Consider the following 22,504-nt stretch of genomic DNA (forward strand, 5'->3'; position numbering starts at 1 on the left):
TTTCTTTAAAGCGTTCGGAAATAAATTCGTATGTACTATCGTACTCAAAATTAATCCATCAGACTTTACACGCACCTGGTTTAAAATCTCATTGTGTTATTGAGCAAAAAAAAAAAATTGGCGTCCAAACCCGATATCTCATTTTTTTTTTTCTACTTCTTTCCCAACAATCCTTTTCTAACTTTTTTTTTTTTTCTTTAAGGATGAGGCTGTCATATGCAGCAGAGATAAGAGACCCCAAGAAGAGTGGAGCCCAGATTTGGCTTGGGACCTACGAGACGCGTGAGGATGCAGCAATGGCCTATGAAATGCAGGGCTCCAAGGCCAAGCTCAACTTCCCTCACCTCATCGGATTAGCTGAGTACGAGCCCATTAGAATCAGCCCCAAGTGCCGGTTGGCCGACCCTCAGTTGCTGTCTGCCACATCAAGCGATTATGGCTTGCTTAGGACTTCAAATCAGCGAAGGGGCCAAGCCAAGCCGGATTTCAATGCAACATTTCCGATTTTGGATGGAGGCACATTGAAGGTGGATGGACGGGTCTCTGTATGCTTATAGGTGGATTGATGATCATTCCATTCCAGCTTCCACAATGTAGCATTATTTTACCTTTTTGCACGCAATAATTAAGCAGGTTGTCTATTTTTGTTTTTCAGCGAAAGCAGACTGTTTTTTTAAAAAAAAAATTTTCTCTTTAAAACATGTATCCCACATGTAATCACTACCATGGACTATCTTCTATCTAATGAAGAGAACATCTCTAACTTCCAAACGACAGTGAGAGTGCATCGGTTCCCTCTCGACGAAAAGAATATAATAGCAAGTCGATGATGAGGAGAGATTTGGTGAAGCGGTCTCTAGACTTGAAACACCCGAGAAAATATAATAGTGAACAGCTGGTGTGGGGGCATTGCTGTGGATAAGGTGATGTCAGAGTCATCGGCAACGGAAGCTGGGGCGCGGTGTGAGAAATGGCTTTGAGGAGAGAACTTAAATCAGTGTTCAGTTTTTGTTGGAAGCACTTCAAGTAAAATAAATGGCTTTGAGGAGAGAACTTAAATCAGTGTTCAGTTTTTGTTGGAAGCACTTCAAGTAAAATCACGAGCTTTATTACAACAGATCAAATTCAAGTCATAAAAACAGTCGGTATCATTATACATGACTGAGTTAATTAGTAATTACTCTTCCCACATCATCACACGTGACAGTTACAATATACTGTTCTTTGAAAATTGAAGTCATAATTTAAGTGAGGCATTTTACACATCCAAAGAAAACCGTTCTGGTGGAATGTCAGCACGACGAGATTGTTCTCGAGTTGATCCCATGTTGTTATTAGCGTGACTGTGAGATGGTTAGCATTTGAACTTGTGCTTCGGCCGCTGTGTCTCTGGACTGCTTGTTTTTCTAGTTAGTATGTTTTTGCTATGCGGTGTTTATTGTGGTGTTTATTGCGGTGTAATTTGGTGCTTGCTGCATTGACGAACTCGTGATGGAAATGTTGCAGTTACCTTTCTTGAAGTGTGAACTGATACTGGTATGTAACTGATGTGTGAATGTTACTAGCTAGATGTTCGCCCACTCTGCTCTCTGATATACGTGCACTCTTCATGCATTTTAGTTGCTCGATGAGTGGAACTCTCGGCCGCGATTCATATAAAAGCAGGTCAAAATGCTTCGCATTCCATCTGAATGACGATCATTCCTCTCATGTGATGCAGATTTTCTCCCCTTTCTATTTGGGCTTCTGCAAGATGGCGCACTGCATGTAGCAATTAGCATCGGGCGGCCCCTGTCATCACACCGCTGGCATATCCTTTGCCTTGATTGTGGTTTCATCGATTGTTGATGGAATCTGATTTTGGATTTGCCAATTGATGATACTCACGCCGTGTTTAGTGCATCCACTCATCGCTTGCGTTGCAGTTTGGTGCAATCTCGGGAGGGAGTTGCTCTTCAGCTGCTGCCCCTGTTGCTGGCTGCAGTCCCTGTTGCTGGCTGCAGCTCTAGCTCTCCCTCTCCATTTCATGTCTTGCGAGCTAGACAGCCCCGTCCAGACTCAGATGGCTGTGGCTTTTTCAAGAGCTCTCTTAGCAGGGAGGATGGCGGGACAAACAGAAATGAGGGAAGCAACCTACAGGGGAGGAGACGGGTTTCGTACAGACTGAAACGGGTTGTGTATTGGGTATGGAGCTGGATCGCGGCGATAATGCCCACACTTTGAAAAGGCGGTTGCAGATAGCTCTAAATATCCCTGTAGAACAGTGCTCCTTGACTTTTGGGGACAAGGTACTGAAAAATGATCTCAGTGCTGTCCTAAACGATTCCCCACTTCTCCTTACACGGAATTTTCTTTCTAGGAGCTCATCGACACCTTGTCTTTCACCAACCAGGAGGGATGTCCAGCAAAGAGATGAGAGTGGTTCGATAGAAATACTTGGCCGGTCAAATCGATTTGATATAATCAAGCAATTGGTAAAGGATGTTGTCAAGGCGATTGACATGGGGGTTGATCCAATTCCTGTTCACGGTGGTCTTGGAGGTGCGTACTACTTCCGAAATAGTAGAGGTGATTGTGTTGCTATTATCAAGCCAACTGATGAAGAACCATCTGCCCCCAATAATCCTAAAGGCTTTGTCGGCAAAGCTCTAGGACAACCTGGTGTGAAAAGATCCGTGCGAGTTGGAGAAACTGGGATAAGAGAGGTTGCAGCTTATCTTCTAGACTCTGAACATTTTGCTAACGTTCCTCCAACTGCTCTGGTGAAGATCACTCACCATGTCTTCAATATTAATGATGGAGTGAATCTTAAGAAGCCAAATAAAAAGAAAGTGGTTAGCAAGATAGCATCTTTTCAGCAGTTCATACCTCATGATTTTGATGCCAGCGATCATGGGACCTCAAGCTTTCCTGTTTCTGCTGTGCATCGAATTGGAATATTAGACATTAGAATTTTTAACACGGACAGGCATGCAGGGAACCTTTTAGTAAGGAAACTCGACAGCATGGGAAGGTTTGATCAAGTGGAACTGATTCCTATTGATCATGGCCTTTGCTTGCCTGAAACTTTGGAGGACCCATACTTTGAGTGGCTTCACTGGCCTCAGGCTTCAATTCCTTTTTCTGAGGGTGAATTGAAGTACATAGAGAAGCTGGACTATAGAGATGATTGGAAAATGCTTCAGAAGGAGCTTCCCATGATCCGAGAGGCTTGTCTCCGCGTGCTGACCCTCTGCACCATTTTCCTGAAGAGAGCTGCTGCATATGGCCTCTGTCTTGCTGAAATTGGTGAAATGATGAGCAGAGAATTTCACAGTGGTGAGGAAGAACCAAGTAAACTGGAGGTCGTGTGCATTGAGGCGAGAAGGTCTATAGCTGATAGGGATCTTTTGTTCCCCAAGGTAGACCTGGGAGATGATGAGTTTCAATTTGATATTGACTCTGAGGATTCTGCTGAGTCAGGCTTCATGCCAAAGATGACCATGGATGATTGTATGTACAGAGCACATTTCGATCTTGGAATAGGTAGCAATGGCAGGAATCCTCTGTCTAGACTGGAGAAGGGAAGCGAGGAGGAAGAAGAGAAGAAGAGGGACGATGTTGCTGGGGTCGAGGCATTTGAGAGGATTCCCTCAGTGTCAAAACTTTCCATGCCCTTGAAAAATGCCGTCTTGGGTAAAAAGAGTCCAAAGCAACCCAAATATTCTGGTATGATGCAGGAAAACGGCTTCATGGCTAACACGTCATCAGGGCACAGAAGTGCAAATGAGCAGCTTCCTGCAAGTGCGAGCTTTGTGAATCTCGTGGACATGAGGGAGGATGAATGGCTTTTGTTCCTGGAGATATTCCAGGAGCTGCTGCATCCAGCATTCGACAACAGGAAGTCTGCTACCTTAAGGCAGAGGCAGAGAGGCTTGGGACTTCTTGCCAGTTTTGAGACTCACAAGTTTGCCGGCGGAAGAGAATCTTTTCCAGGACGCAGGTTTGCGGAAGCGGAGGGTTGTCAATAGGATTAAATTGTTTCATGATCTCCATGAGGGTGTTTGGTTTGAGCATCAGTAGGATGAGCTCCTATAAATTTTCTTGACGTCGGCTATATGCAAGCTGGGTAGAATTGGTTGTATTTTGTTTTCCTTTTTTTATATAAGTTTGTTCCTCAAGTATTGATCTTGTTTCATTAGAGCTGTTGAGTGTAACACTACACTGAATGTGGCTAATACAGGGTCATTTTTTTATTGTCTTCGAGCTTAATTAAGTTTTAGGTTGATTGGTAAATTTCACACTATGAAAAGGTATTGGGATTGGATTTCGATTGTCGCGCGCGTCGGATTTCCATTGTTTGAATACTGTCGCAGCACTGCCAAGGCTCTTTCTTTTCCTCTCCTGGTTTCTGCACGTTTTTCACTCACCTGTGTCTCAATTTGCCATGTTTTTGTTTCTAGGATTGGTTCTTCTGAAGAGGCTTCCTTCCCGAAATGCACTCATTTTCTACATAAACAAAATGAAAACAAAAAACAAGGGCAGGAATCTTGTTCTCTCCGTCTGCTTGCGGGACGGTCCGGCAGAAGCTGGAGCAGAAGCCGAAATCAGCTACTTATAGGTCCTATTGACGTTTATCTCCTTTCCGTTGCACCTTTTATCCGGCCGGACATTGCATCGTTTATCTACTTATGGCAACACTGGTCTATTGCTGACGGAGAGTTGGAGCAAAGACCTCCCGCTAAGGGTCGATGACTCCGAGGACATGATCGTGTACGGTGCGCTGTGAGATGCACTCGACTTGGGGTGGGAAGAAACGCGCTAGGAGACACCTCACGATGCGGCATTGACCTAGTACGGCTGCTTTTAAAATGCAGGGGTCCAAGACCAAGCACAACGTCCCTCAATTCATCGGATCGGCTTAATCAGATATGAGCTTCATTTACAAACTACCAAATCAAAATCATATAAACATTTGGTAACGGTATACATGGCTAGTTAATTATAGATACTCTTTTTACAACATCATACATGAGTGACGGTTACACTATATTACTCTTTGAAATCTGACTGTTATAACTTAAATTATGCGTTTTACTCATTTATTGACTATATGGAAACTATCAAATCAAACCATTTAATAGCAATTTCGAAAAAAAAAATGTGAAAAAGAAGGGTTGTTTTACTTATTGCGATATGATTCTCCATTCAATGGGTCAACAGGGTACTGCTTAAGCATTGGCCCTAACGTCGTTGACCATCTGTCGGTTGGACTAAGTGAATAAAGGAATTAAAAACATGATTTCCATGATAAATAATTTGACCCGCTTCTTACTTTCTGTCTGGCTGCTATGAACAACTCAGCTCTTGGAATTCCCATTGTTTTTTCTTTTTGGGTCAATCTAACGTGTGATTTCCAAATTTAGAAACCAACCCGCAGGGCACATTGTTGTTATTTTTAGCTAGTAATCTTGTCCACCAATCACGCGCTACCAACAAAAAAGATGGAAGTCTTTTTTGACCTATACTTTTAAAAGAAAGTACGTGCGGTGGACCATCTCCTGAGTTTGGATTGACTTTTCTTTTTATATTAACAATGCTTGATTAACAACGAGTTCGTTTGGATTGTTGAAGAAATTAATACTTTGTGTCTTGAAGCAATTGCAAATTCCAAGCGGAAGAGGTGCTCCCAAAGAATTCTTTGGTCGGACCGGAGGAACCTTTAGGTGCTCCCGAAAACACGAGATTGTTGCCCACTCGAGCGAATCAGCACGTGCCAACTTGGTCTGCGTTCATGGATTGGAACATTGTACCATGTAATTAACGAAAAATCTCTCTATCCGGCACGGTGTTTCTTTTGATATTTTCATAAAACTCAACCATTGATGGAGACCACATTCCCATGGATCAATTGCATAATTGAGATTTGTCGTGGCACCGAGAGCAAGAGAATGAACGGGGAAGAGAAGGGATGGAATTGGACATCACTTTGACGTGGGTGATTCCCAGTGTTTGCACGATAATCTCTGCCACTAAACTGTTTTCCAGAAACTCTTTTTTTTTTTTTTCCGTCGCTTTCATTTGCTTGAGTCCTTTTGGCATTTACGTCAAAGTTTACTTTACGAGCACATGAAGAGGTTATCTACTTAGAAAATGAATGTGGATCATATCAGATTGGTTTGCGAATCTTACAGCTATTGTGTTTACATCACACACACAAACCACAGGAGAATCATGGAACTGATCATTAAAGTTCAGAAATTCTCAGTTCGGCAGCAAAATGCTTCTGAAAATTGATGCATCTTGATTGGGCAGTGATGTATGCTGACCCCACCATAGCCAGAGTTGAGAACCGTGAAGGAAAGAAAGGTCTATGAATGTAGTTAGGGCTTGAAAATGATCTCAAGAGTTTTCGGCATTATTGACTTCCTCAAGTTAGGATCAAGACTATATTCTCTGACTATACTTCATGAATAGGATTTCTTCAGCAGTAACATTGATTGCATGTTGAATGCAGGCGAGATTTCTCTGCTAGTTAAAGATGGCTGAAGCTAAAAACAATGAACTAATAGATTCTTCAAGATAAATTACTGGATTGATTTTCATTGATCAAGACAATGTCTTTCGCAGTTTGCCCAATCAAAATCAAAATTGTTCGTCTCCACTCAAGATACCCATTTCTAATATGTGAAAAGGGATTGGATTTCCAAAATCCACCTCAGCATCAACATTGATCTCTCCCTTTCTCTTCTTCGTCCTCTTCGTCAATCCGTCATCAATGGATGAAGACAGCGACCTAGGCTCAGCAGATCGACGCTTGGGGTTGACCCTGACAGGCTCATACTCGGCTGAACCTATGAGGAGAGGGAAGTTGAGCTTGGCCTTGGACCCCTTCATCTTAAAAGCGGCTCGGTCATAGGCCAATGCCGCATCTTGGGGGGTCTTGTAAGTTCCGAGCCACATTCTTGCCCCGTTCTTCTTGGGGTCCCTTATCTCCGCTGCATATTTTCCCCACGGTCTCCTCCTCACTCCTCTATAATGCGTCTTCTCCACCGGCCCTTGAACCCCATGCTCCACCATCTCCGGTTTCTTCTCTGTGACTGGATCAATGTTATCATAATCAATGGCCGTCACTTCGAAATCAAGTTCTTGATTCGAAGCCAGACCATTGCTGTTGTCCTCAATGGCCATCACTTCGAAACCAAGTTCTTGATTCGAAGCCAAAGGTATGGTCCACCCGGAATTGAGCACATCGCGCAGAGCGCCGTACACCAACATGTCCTCTGAGTCTTCGACTTTTGGGGGTAGTTCGCTCCAACTCTCCGTAGGCAATAGATTGCTGAAGCTTGAACTCCTTGAGTACATGTTTGCAGGAGATGGTGCAGCATATGTTGCGCTGAAACTATCACCATCATCTTCAAGAAGATGGTCACAGATGGATTTCAAAACATCGAATTGATCGGCCTGAAAGGGACCGATGATTTCTTGAAGCATTTCCGCTTCTGGCTAGAATTTGTATCTTTGAGATAGCTAATTGTAGAAAGATTGAAGGGATGGATTGGCTTCTGAAGCAGGAGGAATCGTTGAAAGGACCATGAAAAAGTGGGAGCTATATATAGAGGTTGAGCTTGACTGCTGGAGCGTGTTGATTACTATATTATATGATATAAATGACCAATCAAACGGCTTAGGTCCAATATATTTTGGATGGAGCTTCTCAGAAAGTGCATTGGCGATGACTCATGAGATTCTCAACACATGTTTCAAATGCTCCATTAAGACTTTTTTTAATCACGAGAGACATAAATTGGTATATTTTTTTATTTCCATTATCCGTTCTGAATTAAAAAGTCAGAGCATGGGCAGTTTCCATTTTATTTATTGGGGAAGGACAATAATATGTCGGTGCACCCTTTGGCGTTTAAATCTTAGGTGTTTAGATCTGATGTGTGGGGTGCATGTGATGAAAAGAAAATTGCAGAATTGGATTGTTCTGTACTATACAGATGTTTTTTTTAATAAGTTTCAATAAGGATTAGTCAGTTTTACAAAAATTATTGGTTGAATGATTGGCAACTTTATTTTAAGTAAATAGTTGGTGTAATCTACCAACTCTTTTATGCAATTGCCACCTTTTTGGTATAATTTACAATACTTGTCACATGACATCTTTATGAGAAGAACTTCATTTTAGTTTATATCACGCGAGAAATTGGACATCAACAAATAATTACTTTTAATATCATCCTTTGGAACCGCTTGAAAGGAATTCAAGAAAAATCATTTTTATAATCAAGAAAAAATTTATATATTCTTGATTTACACTTCTTAAAAGTCAAAATTTAATTTTCAAATTCTAATTTAATCTCCCCATTGTTGTCATGAGTATCCCATCATCCAAACCCGGGACCTAAGACCCCAACACTTTAACCGGCTATATTGTTCAAAAAGCATGTTTAAGGTCTTCTAGAATCCACATAAAAAAGGAAGAAAAAAAAAGAACAAAAATATTTAAAAAATTATACAAGTTTACCAAACGTGTTTCTGTTCTTTTTCTATTCCAAGAACAAGTTTACCAAACATGTTCTTCTGTTAAAAAAAAAATTCTTCCCCGGAATAGAAATATTTTTTTCTATTTTTGTTCCTTGAAACAATTTTTGAATAAAAACGTTACTAAATGCACCATAAATTGATATTTTTTTTGGGTAAAACATCATAAATTGATAGTTTCTACAACATAAAATGCCTGATTGACTCCTCGTTAATCAAAACAATGTCTTTGCAGTTGGCATGATTACAGGACCGATTGTTCATCGCAACTCCAAAAACTCATATCCAATACAGGAAAGGGGGTTGGAGTTCCAAAATCCACCTCAGCATCCACATTGACCTCTCTCTTTCTCCTCTTCATCCTCGTCATCAAGCCGTCATCGCTGCACGTGGACGGTGAGCTAGGTTCAGAAGACAAACGCTTGCGGCCAACCCTAACAGGCTCGTACTCAGCCGACCCGATGAGGTGAGGGAAGTTGAGCTTGGCCTTGGAACCCCTCATTTTAAAAGCTGCCCGGTCATAGGCCAATGCCGCGTCCTCGGGTGTCTTGTAAGTCCCGAGCCAAATCCTTGCCCCGTTCTTCTTGGGGTCCCTTATCTCCGCCGCGTATTTCCCCCACGGTCGCCTCCTCACTCCTTTATAATGTGTCTTCTCGACCAGCACTTGTGCCTCCTGGTCCACCATCTCCAATTTCTTCTCCTTCACCAAATCACTGCTGTTATAATTAACGGTCGTCACTTTGAAATCAAGTTCTTGATTCGAAGCCAGACCAATATTGTTATAATCAATGGTCGTCACTTCAAAATCAAGTTCTTGATTCTGAGCTGAAGGCATCGTCCACCCGGAATTGAGCTCGTTGCACATAGTGCTGTATTCCAACACGTCCTCCAAGTTGTCGACTTTGAGGGGCAGTTCGCTCCAACTCTCCATTAGTAACAGATTGTTGAAGCTTGAACTCCTTGAGTACATGTTTGCAGGAGTTGGTGCATAAGATGTTGTGTCAACGCTGTCATCCTCACCTACAAAAAGATGCTCACAAATGGATTTCAAAGCATCGAATTGATCTGTCTCAAAGGGACCGAAGATTTCCTGAAGCATTTTTGTTTCTGGCTAGAATTTGTAGCTTTGAGATGACTGAATGAAGAAGATCGAAGGGATGATTTGGCTTCTGAAGTAAGAGTGGAGCTGAAAAGAACATGAAAGTGGGAGCTATATATATTGGTTGAGCTTGACCACTTGGGTGGCGGAAGATTTAAGGGAAGATTTCGGATGGAGCTTCCGCGAAACTGGATTTTGTGATGACTAATCATCAACACATGTTTCAAATGCTCAATTGAACTTTTTTTTAATAATGAAATACATAAATTGATATGTTTTTGTTGTCCGTACTGAATTAAAAAACTAAAGCGTGGGGCGCGTTCCCTTTTAATTAATTGGGGATGGACGATGATATTTGTTCATGCTTTGCATTTAAATTGTGGTTTTTAGATCTGATGCGCGGGTGCCGTTTAGATCCAATCACATATTGTGCATGTGCTTCAAAAGAAAATTGCATAACGTCTTCCCTATTCAAATATACAGTTTTTTTTTTTTTTTTTTGTGCTAGTAAATTTTAATAAATGTTAGTAAGCGTTTAAAAGGGTTTGAGTCGTGAAAATGTAATGAGTCATAAAGTGCAATCAAGTCATGAAATTTGTCCAATTGGCACAATGAAGTCCCTCCTTTGACTCCGCTCGATTTAGCTAATTAAAAATGCCGATGAGAGTGTTTTTATTTTCTTTTTCTTTTTCCTATGTGACTATTAATCTTAACTCAAGTATGAACCAATGCCTAAAACTATGTTGTTAAAAACATGTAATAAAGTTCTAAAACTTTAAAACATGCAATCAAATTCTAAAACTTACTAAATTGATGTAATGAAATCCCTTCCTCATCTTTACCCTATTTGGCTAATTAAAAATGCTGATGTGGATGATTTTATTATTTTCCTTTTCCTACATAATTTTTAACTTTAATTCAAGTATGAATGAATGCCCAAAATGATGTTGTAGCGATCAAGTTTTAAAACTTGTTAAATTGGTACAATGAAATCCCTCCCTCAATTTTGTCCAATTTGGCTAAATAAAAATGCCGATGTGGGTGATTTTATTATTTTCTTTTTCCAACATGACTGTCAACTTTAACTTGAGCATGAACCAATGCCTAAAATGATGATGTTAAAAATATGTAATCAAGTTTTGAAAATTAAAAAAAAATGTAATCAAATTCTAAAACTTGTTAGATTGATACAGTGAAATCCCTCCCTTAACTCCACTCAATTTGGCTAATTGAAAATGCCGACGTGGGTGGTTTTATTATTTTCTTTTTCCTACATGACTGTTAACTAGGAAAAAGTGTCCAAGAAATCCTAAACCTTTTGCATTTATGCCAATCTAGTCTTAAACCTTTTATTGGTGCTAATTTAGTCATAAACCTTTCACTTTGTGCCAATTTAGTCATTTTCTATTAATTTTGACCGGATTTTGTTGACTAGGCGTTGGTCGGCTGACATGGCACGATCACTGCTAACATGGACAACTTTTATTAATAATTTAATATTTTTTGAATTATATTATATTATTTTATTTTGTTTTTCTTTTTTTTTTCTTTTTCCTTTTTTTTTTTTATTTTTTTCTTTCTCCATTTCCTTACTCCAGCCCGGTCATTGGACCTCGGCGACTAGCCAAAGGCGACGGTCGGCAAGGTCGAGGTTGACCTCGGCAAGCTTTGCTGGCCACGGCGAGGCTTGAGCCCCTACTAGAGGTTGCGAAGGCGGCCTTGCACCGGCCATGGGCAAGGCTTACCCTCATTAGATCTAACAAGGGTCAAGCCTCGCTCGGCCTCCAATGAGGTTGCCCAAGCCGCAAGGGTGGCCTCACCGTCTAGCACGAGGCAGCCCTCCAACAAGCTTCGCTAGTGTTTGGCGAGACTCGCTAGAGACCAGCAAGGCCAACCTTGATCTTGTTGACCGTCGCGCTGGTGGTTGTCGAGGTTTGATGATCGGCTAGAGGAAGGAGGAGGGGAAAGAAAAAGAAGAAAGAAAAAAAATGAAAAACGAAAAAGGAGAGGAAAAAGAAAAAGAAAATAAGAAAAAAATATTAAAATATTATTAAAAATTGTTCACGTCAGCACTGATTGTACCACCACTCAGGTTTCATCAAGCTCATGGAGCAATGGAGATTTGGAGCTCATGATCACACTGGGGTGTGATTCATATTCCCCATCGACATAGTGACATGGGGGTCTCAAAATTCTTTTTCTTACTTTCATTCTCGATTTATTTGTGAAAGTGTGCCGAATCCTTACAGACCTTAGCAGCTAGAGCTTTTTGAGATTATGGCCATGGTCACTTGATGGTAATTATGATAATCCAACAATGTACATTCACTAAATCAAAGAAAATGCTCATGTCATTCAAAACTAACCGTAGAGAAAATGCTTTGTGTCGTTGAAAATTAGCAGTATCGTCCACATTAGTTGTTGAAGAAAAGCAATTAACTTCATGAATGACCATTTTTTCCTTAATGAAACATTTCAGTTATGAATATTTTGTTTATTAGGTCCACATCAAATAAATGGTTCAGTTTATACTGAGAACTAATTCGAGGATGACATTAGGTTTTAAGCAATTGCTTGGTATTTTAGTATAGGAATTAGATGACAATCTTTTTAGGATGACCGCAATCAGCGTCGAACTTTGTTTGGAATTAAGATAATTGGTTCGGGGGAAGAAAAGAATTTAAGGTAAACTAGTTATAATTTCCACAAAAGCAAATGCAAGTGGATTTACCTATATTAAGGAAATAAAATTTTCCTATGTTATTATATGGCAACCTAATATTGTAATTTGCACTGTGGCCAAAAGAAAGAAAGAAAGAAAGAAATTTGATGTTTACTACTTTGCCCAATGGGATCAGTCCACCCATACGTTATGCGGTAAATCATTGATTTCAATTCCTTGAATTCGGTTGCACAGATTTTGATTCCGGAGAAAGTATCGTCTCGGGTCATCCAACATATATCCTCATAATTTGTCAAAGAAATTATAAGAATCTCACTCGACATATCAGTACTAATCGAAACATGATATGTGACGATATAAATCCTCCAATAGTTTTTAATTATTTAATAATTGTCCTTTTGCTTTTTAGGTGGAGTGGTCAGGTGATATCTTGGGTCAGTTTTTATGCACCGAATAAAGTCCTCCCAATACGACCAAAGATAGACCATCCAGATTGCGACCAGCGCATTTCATGAAGTCAGGGTTTTCATTAACTTACTCTCTTTTTTTCTCTTTTTTTTTCCTTTTTTTTTGTGGGAAATCTCCCTGTAAATTCATTTCTCTGTCATTTGGTTATGGCAATGCTAGTTTCGCGGGTCTCTGAGTGACTTCCATCCTAACAGAAATGGATAGCTAGGTAAAGCAAAACTTATGACATGTAATGGATCATATTTGACTTCATGAGGACGCCTGAAGTCCAATTGTACGTGTTTCTAGAGAGTATGAGCCTCCTTCGAGGACACACGAAGAACACCTTCCTCTGGCTTTGCTCCTCTCCACCTAATCCTAAGTCTAAAACGCGTCTCGAAGGCACAAAGTCAACCTCGTGCGCGATGCGGGGCAACATTTGACCTGCCAAGTTGTTCGATACTCACGCAAACACGCAAGAACGTGCATCTGAAAAAATTTAGTTTGTGGATTCCATGTTGTCCTCTTTTCATACTTAGACTAATGTAAAGTCTGTGCGTATCAAGTTTATTGACGAAATTAGAGTTGCAATGCTGTAAAATTTCATGTGGAAGATAGGCAAGCAAGTTCTTCAATATCAACTGCACTTTACTTGATTTTTTAATTTTTTTTAATGTTGCCTATAATTTAAAGATAATTATTTGGATGAGTTACCTGCATAAACCAGCGTCTGCAATAAGAGCTGTCTTATCACTTCACAATGATCCAAAAAAATTTCCTGGTTAATCAAGACTTCTAATTTGGCCATAATTCAATCGAGGACTGTAGAAAAGATACGACGGATTTAGGAAAATCAAATTATAAAGGTTCAGAGATTTAAATTTTCTTTTTATTAAATTTTATTGCTTGTTTTATGTCACATCATTACAATTCACCATGATTTTAGTTAGAATTCATTGGGAGAAGTTATTGTATAAAGAAATTATTGTATAAATCTGCATTAACAAAATTTGTATTTCTTCTAATATTCCATCCACCTTATGTTTTGCATGATTATATTATTAACCAAAGTTTTCCTTACATTATGCATTAGTGGGTGGAAGCGTATGGCACCCACCAGATGCGAGAATCTTGATGTCTGATATTAAAATTTTTTTATAAAATAATGCACGAATACAAGCATTCGGTTCTTTATGATCCTTGTTCAATAAAATGGAAACAAAGGAACGTGACCCATCACTTTTCTTTTAATTTTGCATGGGATAATTACGAATAAGAATCATCGAATAATAGCTGATAATGTGATATATTAAATAACTAGAATATGAACATTTGAAACATGTGTTCCAGCCTCAATCTTAATTGAAGCTTCTTGGAAACTCCAAAAGAAGTAAGAAATTAATAAAAATTACATTTTATGGTTGCTTTCCACATCCTCAACCTATACATACTTCTTTCAAAGAAGTAAGAAATTTGCCTCCCCACAAATGAAGGGCAGTATTAGAATATTTAATATTAAACTATGCATTGAGCTAATAGTTTAAGCTTTTAAAATAATTAGGCAAAATTCACGGTCATCTGCTGAAAATCTGCAACTACAGCCAAACACTCTCTTAAGAAAGCAACACACGAGAAAAGGGCAAGAAAATGCCTGCTGACATTAATATTCCCGAAGAGCCCCATTTTCATTTCGCCATTCTCGAATCCATTAGCTATCATCTTCTTGAAAATTAAATCTACATTGACGATGACGTGTACAGTGTATTGTTGAAACTCTAGCTTCGTTGGATTTATTAAATTGTGTCTCAAGTTTGAGCTGAGTACAAAACTTTAGAGGATTTTGATTTGTTCAAAATTCGATATGTCTAATCATCCTGTCACAAAAGAGATCGAACAATAAAACATACAGAATAAAGAAATAGATTGAATATTAGGTTTATGTAATTTAATCGGTGTGACCTATATCTATGGAAAGAGTAGTAAAGAATTTCAGAATAAGTCAAGCGATCTATGAAAATTACAACTACACTCAACTTAATCAAATACTCTTAACGTTTCTTAACCTCAATTACATATGATAAATCGTGCAAGAGTGCTTTCATAAAGATTCCCCACTACCAAGCACTCAAACGGCGCTTCAGTGGCCACAGGAAAACCAAAGACCAAGAACAATATAAATAGCCAATAAAGAAATTCAATGGCCAACTTTAACGAGAAATGGCCACACGAAAACCAAAGACTATGAACAATATAATAGCCCAGAAAGAAATTCAGTGGCCAGCTTTAACGAGAAAAGAAAAAGAAATCCACCGACGGTTGGAATTTCGGTCAACCCAAATCGTGGACTTTCCCTTTTTATCTTTTTCTTGACCGACTAAATAGTTTGACTCTACGCCAAGTCCAAAAGTTTCCCTTTAGTAATCCAATTCGGATATCCAAGTCCAAAATCTAACTTTCGAACTTTCTTCTAATCGATCGGATTTCCTTAAAGTTTATCTGGACTTAAATTTTGTTCACCGTTCAAATTCGAAACACATTAGAATAACTCCGTCTTGGCTTGACCTTTAAGTCAAATTACAATTGCTTCATTGAACATTCCAACTTCACTACTACTCTTCTACAGCCTCTAATGGGTTCATTCACCATAGATATCTTCCAAATCTAAGCCACATTAGAACCTTGCCATTACTATGGACCTAATCAGAGCACCAACTCCACTTGCACATTTAATTACTGCACAAAGATTCTTAGAGACAATCTATTTGACTATACATAAAGAAAAACCACTATTGCATCTATGTATGTCAAGAGATTGAACATGCACATTGTCAAACTCAGCGGTTATAGCAACCATTAAATCTAAAGGCATTACTTCCCTGTACCTTATTTGTCAATTTGTTAACTAATATCCATTATTTTAGAAATTTCTGGTTACAACTCCACAGTGAGCCGAACACCATCAGAATCCATAGAAACATTGCTATAATTACTTCTAACCAGAAGTACTAGAGACTTGTCGAATGCAACTACTTCTACTTCTAACCAGTAGTACTAGAGACTTGATTTCAAGTACCAAAACCTATAGCCCCACTCACCTCATGCATAAGCTAAGAATATGCATTTCGATCGGGCTTATCATTACTCATTTGAATATAGCATGGACAATTAAATATTTTAATAATAGAATAATTAGTAATGTTAACTAAATACACTTTTTGAAAGTTCAACATTCAATTGTAGTTGATGGGAAATTATTTACCATGTGACTCGTAGTACTAAGTGCATTTGTTAGGAATTTGCTAGCAAATGTCAGTGGATTTACCTTGATTGAGGAAATGAGGTTTTCCTACGTCATTATATGGCCACCAAATATATTCGCTTGCACTCCAACCAAAAAAGGAAAAGAAAATCTAAAGTTTTGCATTTTGATTCATTAGAGTGGTTTTTGTTCCTGAACTTCTGATTATATTACTCTCAGAAACATAAAATGCAGGGCATGGGTACAACTTTGCACGATCGGATCAGTCTATCCATATGTATGCGGTGAATCATTGATTTCATTTCCTTTAATTTGGTTGCAGAAAATTTGATGTTGGAGAAAATATCATCTCGAGTCATCCGACATATATCTTGTCTTGGTTATTCTTTACTGAATTTTGTCTTTAATGAAATGACAATCAACTTCTATATATTACATTTTTTTTTTAATGAATTGTTGGATTTGCTGCAAGTTTAAAAGCAATATAATTATCACAAAACAAGGTAGTTGGTCCTCTTACCCATATGCCAAGACCATAAATTTGACATTGCATACATACCATTTCATAAATAGTCTTACGTTCCGTTCGTTTCGCAGAAAATAATTTTTGGGAAAACGTTTTTCAAAATTTTCAACGTTCGTTTCGCGGAAAATGAATTCCTTGGGAAAAATATTATCCATCAAAGGAAAAAGTCCTTCTAAAGTAGAGGAAAATGTTTTCCACTTTTGAAAAGCGGAAAACATTTTCCTCACTTGATCTTTTTATCTCACACCTTTACAAATCCTCACTTCCTCCTTCCATTTCTCATTCTTCTTTTCTTTTTTTATTCGAATTATTTTTTAATTTTATTTTTCTTTTTTAATTCCAATTATTTTTAATTTCTTTTTTTCCTTTTTTTCTTTTTCTTTTCTTTGTTTCTTATCTTATTCTTTCTTGGCTAGTCGTCGGACCACGTGAACCTCAAGCTCGTCAATCTCAAACTCACGCTCGTCAATTTGGCAAGCTTCGAGCTTAATGCTCGCGCTCACCAATCTGGAGAGCAAAAAATATTTTCCTTACCGAACACCGGAAAATATTTTCTGAAACATTTTCAAGTTTTAACCGAACACCAGAAAATATTGTCATTTTCCTTAAAAATGACTTTCGGGAAAATATTTTTCTGAAATGACCAATTTTCCGCGAAACAAATAGACCCTTAGTTATTATTCAATATTCACATTTAGCTTATCACAATAAAATGGTTGATTGTTTCTTCATTTTCTATGAAAGCAACGATTCTCCGGCTCAACACAAAGTCCAGTAGTAGATCCCTTGCTCATAGGACAAGTCGAGTAGTCTATGTCATAATAAGCCATCATGTCAATATTATAATCCCAAGATAGAAGAATTCCTAATCCTAGTCATCTTTTCAAGTACTTCATGACTTTCAACACTATATTCATATGGGATTGCTTGGATCATGTATGAATTGATTAAGAATCTACATTGTGTAACATGTGTTAGGTCTGGTCATTATGAGATAGATGAGTTTTTCAATAAGTCTTTAAAGCTCAATGGATCCTCGGCTAAAGGTACTAATCTCGCACCATACCCAATCGTCATTAACTTAACATTCAGCTCAATCAAAATGACAACTAATTTGCACACTTTGCATACTGACAACCCTCCTCTGAAGACAAATTTACATTGACTAAGGTAGATTCCTTTATCTAATCATGCAATCTCAATGTCGGAGAAAATATTTCGGAATTCCCAAAATTTTAATGTGAACATAGAATGCAGATGTTTCTTGGATTCTTTACCACAAATTCATTATTGCCCATAAAGTTTTGTCCTAGAGCAATTATAACAGTAAGAGGCTCTTCTTGGGAAAAGTACTTAGGTTCTCCTGGAACACAATGTAATTAACTGCTCAAATCAATCACGGCATGCCATCCTGATTTGCGTGACTTGGTACATGGTCTAGCAAAATACCTAAGAATCTTTCTAAAATCAATGCTTATTAGGAAATCCGTTTTGAGCAATTCACGTTGTCAATTTGTTGCTTAACTTCGCTTTGCTTAAGCAAACAAATCATCAAGGCGGAAAAAATCTAAAAAGAAGATGTAAAAATTAATATACAAATGACGAAGATGAACTCCAAAGGAAATGAAATCGGAACACTAAATGGATAGTTTCTACAACATAAATTGCCTGATTGACTTCTCATTGATCAAAACATGTCTTTGGAGTCTGCATGATTAAAGGACCAATTGTTCATCGCAACTCCAAAAACCAAAATCCAATACGGGAAAGGGGATTGGAGTTCGAAAATCCACCTCAGCATCCACATTGACCTCTCCCTTTCTCCGCTTCGTCTTGGTCACCAAACCATCATCGCCGGGCGTGGATTGTGAGCTATGCTCGGCAGAAAAACGCTTGCGGCTGACCGTGACAGGCTCATACTCGGCCACGCCAATGAGGTGAGGGAAGTTGACCTTGGCCTTGGACCCCCTCATCTTAAAAGCTGCCCGGTCATAGGCCAAGGCCGCGTCCTCGGGTGTCTCGTAAGTTCCGAGCCAAATCCTTGCCCCGTTCTTTTTGGGGTCCCTTATCTCCGCTGCATATTTTCCCCATGGCCGCCTCCTCACTCCTTTATAATGTGTCTTCTCAACTGGCACTTGTACCTCCGTCTCCACCATCTCTAGTTTCTCCTCCGTCACTGAACCAATGCTGTTATAATCAGCAGTCGTCACTTCAACATTAAGTTCTTGATTTGAAGCCACACCAATGCTGTTGTAATCAATGGTCGCCACTTCAAAATCAAGTTCTTGATTCGTAGTTGAAGGCATTGTCCACCCAGAATCCATCCCGTCACACATAGCGCTGTATACCAACATGTCCTCTGCGTTGTCAACTTTTAAGGGCAGTTCGCTCCAACTCTCCATCAGTAAGAGATTGCTAAAGCTTGAACTCCTTGAGTACATGTTTGCAGGAGTTGGTGCATAAAATTTTGTGTCGACGCTATCATCATCGCCTTCAAAAAGATGCTCACAAATGGATTTCAGAGCATCGAATTGATCGGTCTCAAATGGACTGAAGATTTCCTGAAGCATTTTTGTTTCTGGCTAGAATTTGTAGGTTTGAGATGACTGAATGTGGAAGATCGAAGGATGATTTGGTTTCTGAAATAAGAGTGAAGAGCTGAAAAGAACATTAAAGTGGGAGCTATATATATTGGTTGAGCTTTACCGCTTGGGTGGTGGAAGACTTTAAGATAGATTTCGGATGGAGCTTCTAAGAAACTGGATTTGCTGCTGACTCATGAGATGATCAACACATGTTTCAAATGCTCAATTAGACTTTTTTTAATTAAGAAAGACATAAATTGATACGTTTTTGTTATCCGTACTGAATTAAAAAGCTAAAGCATGGGGAACGCTCCCTTTTAATTTATTGGGGAAGGACACTGATATTTCTTTTGGTAGGAGAAAGGACACTGATATTGGCGCATGCTTTTGTATCTAAATTGTGATTTTTAGATCTGATGCGCGGGTGCCGTATAGATCCAATCACATTTTTTTTTTTTTTTGTGCTAGTAAATTCATAAAAGTTGGTAAGCGCTCCAGAAGGCCTAAGTCGTTAAAATGCAAAAGTCCTAAGACTTGCCGAATTGGTACAATAAAGTCCTTCCCTTAACTCTACCCGATTTGGCTAATTAAGAAATCCGACGTGGCTGTTGCTATTATTCTCTTTTTCTATGTGATCGTTAACTTTAACTTAAGTATGAACCATTGCCTAAAATGACATCGTTAAAAAAGTGCAACTAAATTTTTAAACTTTCAAAATAGTACAATCAAATCATAAGACTTACTAAATTTGTGCAATGAAATCCCTCACATAACTCTGCCTGATTTGGCTAATTAAAAATGCCAATGTTGGTGTTTTTATTTTTAGTTGAATCTACGTGACTATTAACTTTAACTCAAGTATGAACCAATGTCTAAAATAATAGCGTTAATTTCCCAAATCACAACCTTGCTTGAATTATCATTTTTCATCGCCCCCTTCTTGGTGAAGACGTTGGCCAAATTGTGGATGAGAGGTGTGGGAGAGGGAGACTGGAGCTTTAGTAAGTTGTCCTTGCTAGGGACTATCTAGGGGAGGGAAAATTGTCCAAAACATCATAAACTTATTACACTTTTGCCAATTCAATTATAAATCTTTCAATTTTACCAATTCAGTCATAAACATTTTCATTTCTTACCAATTGAGTCTATCCGACCAATTCTGGCCGAAAATTATTGACATGGCCAAGCGGCACTTACGTGGCGCTTTTTTAATAATTTTTTTGAATTTTGAATTTTGTTTACTTTTTTTTTGGGGGGTTTGGGTTAGGGCTAGCAAGGGTTATCGGCCTACCTTTGCTAGCTAGAGTTGAGGGTTGACGGCCCTTGCCAGCCACAAGAGAGGGCTAGCCGATCGCCACCTCACCAGGCTTGGGGCGGGGCCACGATGCCTTGACAGATTTGGCAAGGCGAGGACCACCCTCGCCTTGCCAAATCCGACAAGGGTGTTGTGGCCCTTGTGAGTCCTCACTTTCATGTAGTGAGGGCATGACGGTAAAAATTATTAAAATATTATTAAAAAGCACCACATCAGCATTGATTGACCATGTCGGTAATTTATAGCTAAAATTAATCGGATGAACTCAATTTGATAACAAGTAAAATAGTTTAGGATTGAATTGGCAAAATTGAAATATTTAAGACTAAAGCAAAAATGCAATAGGTTTAAGACTTTTTGAACAATTTTCCCATGGGATGAAGAGCTGCTGCCTATGTTGTGGATAAAGTTGCAATCACGAGAGTCGAAGTCAGATTGGTCTAAGCTTCGGCTTGTGCTTGAGCAGAGCAAAGGAGATTCCATAGCTCGCGCCATGGCAATTGAAGCTTCTTCGAGCTCGCAACCATGGCCATTTGAGCTTCGTCAACCGCGATCATGACTGCTCGAGTTTCATCGAGCTCGTGGAGCAGTGGAGATTTGGCGCTCGAGGCCATGGCAGCTGGAGCTTTCTGGGCTTGCAGCCATGGTCACTTGATAGTAATTATGATAATCCAACAATGTACATTCACTATATCAGAAAATGATAATGTGACAAAGCTTTAAACTAATGGCATGTAATGATGGATCATATTTGACCCCATCAAGACGATTGAAGTCCAATTGTACGTGTTTCTAGATGGTCGGAGCCTCGTTCAAGGACACACGAAGAACACCTTCTTCTGGCTTTGCTCCTCTCCATCTAATCCTTAGTCTAAGACACGACTCGCAGGCACAAAGTCAACCTCGTGTGCGATGCGTGGCAACGTTTGACCCGCGTCGTTTATTGATACTTATGCATATATGCAAAAACATGCATCTGAAATATGTAGTTTGTGGATTGATTCTGTACTCATTTCATACTTAGACATATTTAAAGCCCTCGTGAGTCAAGTTTATCGACCAAACTAGAGTTGCAGGGCTGTAAACTTTCATGTAGAAAGCATGCATAAAGCAGTATTTGCAATCAGAGCTTAGACTTCGCATGCTGTCTTATCGCTTCACAATGATCCAAGAAATTGTCATTATAAATCATAACTTTTTATTTGGAAAATTCTCAATCTAGGACCATAGAAAAGGTGCGACAGATTTAGAAAAATATTGTAAAGGTTCAGATCTTTAAATTTTCTCTTGATTACGGTTTTGTTGCTCATTCAATGTCACATCGTTACAATTCACTGTAATTTTTAGTTATGATTCATCGGAAAAAGTTATTGTATAAAGAAATTATTGTATAGATTTACGTTATCAAAATATGTATTTATTCTAAATATTTTTTCCACCTTATGTTTTGCATGATTGTATATTAACCAAAAATTTCATCACATTAACGGCACCCACCAGATACGAGGATCTTGATATTTGATATTATACTATTTTTATGTAATAACGCATGCCTGTACTTTATGGTCCTTGTTCAAAATAAAGGAACGTCACCCATCACTTCTCTTTTTATTTTTGCATAGGATAATTAAGAATTAGACTACATTGATTTATAGCTGATAATATGTCATATAAAATAACTAGAATATCAACATTTGAAACATGTGTTCCAGTGTGAAGCTTCTTGAAAACTCCAAAATAAATAAATTAAGAAAAAGTACATTTTATGGTTGCTTTGATCCACGTCCTCAACCTATATCATATGTACTTCTCTTGCTCCGTCCACTCATGGTCACCTACCGAAATTATGCAACCAAACACGCGCTCAAGAAAACAACACACAAGGAACGGGGAAGAAAATGCCTGCGGAAATTAATTTTTCAGAAGACCCCCATTTTCATTTTGACATTCTGGATTCCATTCACTATCATCTTCTTGAATATGACATCAACATTGACAGTAACATATACCGTCAGAGCTCGAGCTTTGCTAATTTTGCTGAATTGTGTTTCAAATTTGAGC

At 38.8% G+C, this 22,504-nt stretch overlaps 3 protein-coding genes and 2 pseudogenes across 3 annotated transcripts; 2 read left to right on the plus strand and 3 right to left on the minus strand.

Moving 5' to 3' along the window:
- The first annotated feature begins 203 nt into the window (after positions 1–203).
- On the plus strand, positions 204–1,771 carry LOC120295807 (ethylene-responsive transcription factor 13-like). The gene is made up of 3 exons (XM_039317384.1): positions 204–545; positions 1,507–1,536; positions 1,721–1,771. Exons 1-3 carry the CDS (start codon positions 204–206, stop codon positions 1,769–1,771), a joined length of 423 nt encoding a protein of 140 aa, XP_039173318.1.
- Positions 1,772–2,026: 255 nt separating this feature from the next.
- On the plus strand, positions 2,027–3,937 carry LOC104452606 (annotated as a pseudogene).
- Positions 3,938–6,624: 2,687 nt separating this feature from the next.
- On the minus strand, positions 6,625–7,473 carry LOC120286028 (ethylene-responsive transcription factor 13-like). The gene has a single exon (XM_018877475.2). The coding sequence runs from the start codon at positions 7,471–7,473 to the stop codon at positions 6,625–6,627; it is 849 nt and encodes a 282-aa protein (XP_018733020.2).
- A 1,300-nt stretch (positions 7,474–8,773) lies between these two features.
- LOC104454896 (ethylene-responsive transcription factor 13-like) lies at positions 8,774–9,628 on the minus strand. Its single transcript, XM_018877069.2, has one exon. It carries the CDS (start codon positions 9,626–9,628, stop codon positions 8,774–8,776), a length of 855 nt encoding a protein of 284 aa, XP_018732614.2.
- An 8,630-nt stretch (positions 9,629–18,258) lies between these two features.
- Positions 18,259–19,113, minus strand: LOC104454897 (annotated as a pseudogene).
- Positions 19,114–22,504: the final 3,391 nt, after the last annotated feature.

Source organism: Eucalyptus grandis, chromosome 7, assembly GCF_016545825.1.
Source record: "Eucalyptus grandis isolate ANBG69807.140 chromosome 7, ASM1654582v1, whole genome shotgun sequence".
In the NCBI taxonomy this organism is placed as follows: Eukaryota; Viridiplantae; Streptophyta; class Magnoliopsida; order Myrtales; family Myrtaceae; genus Eucalyptus; species Eucalyptus grandis.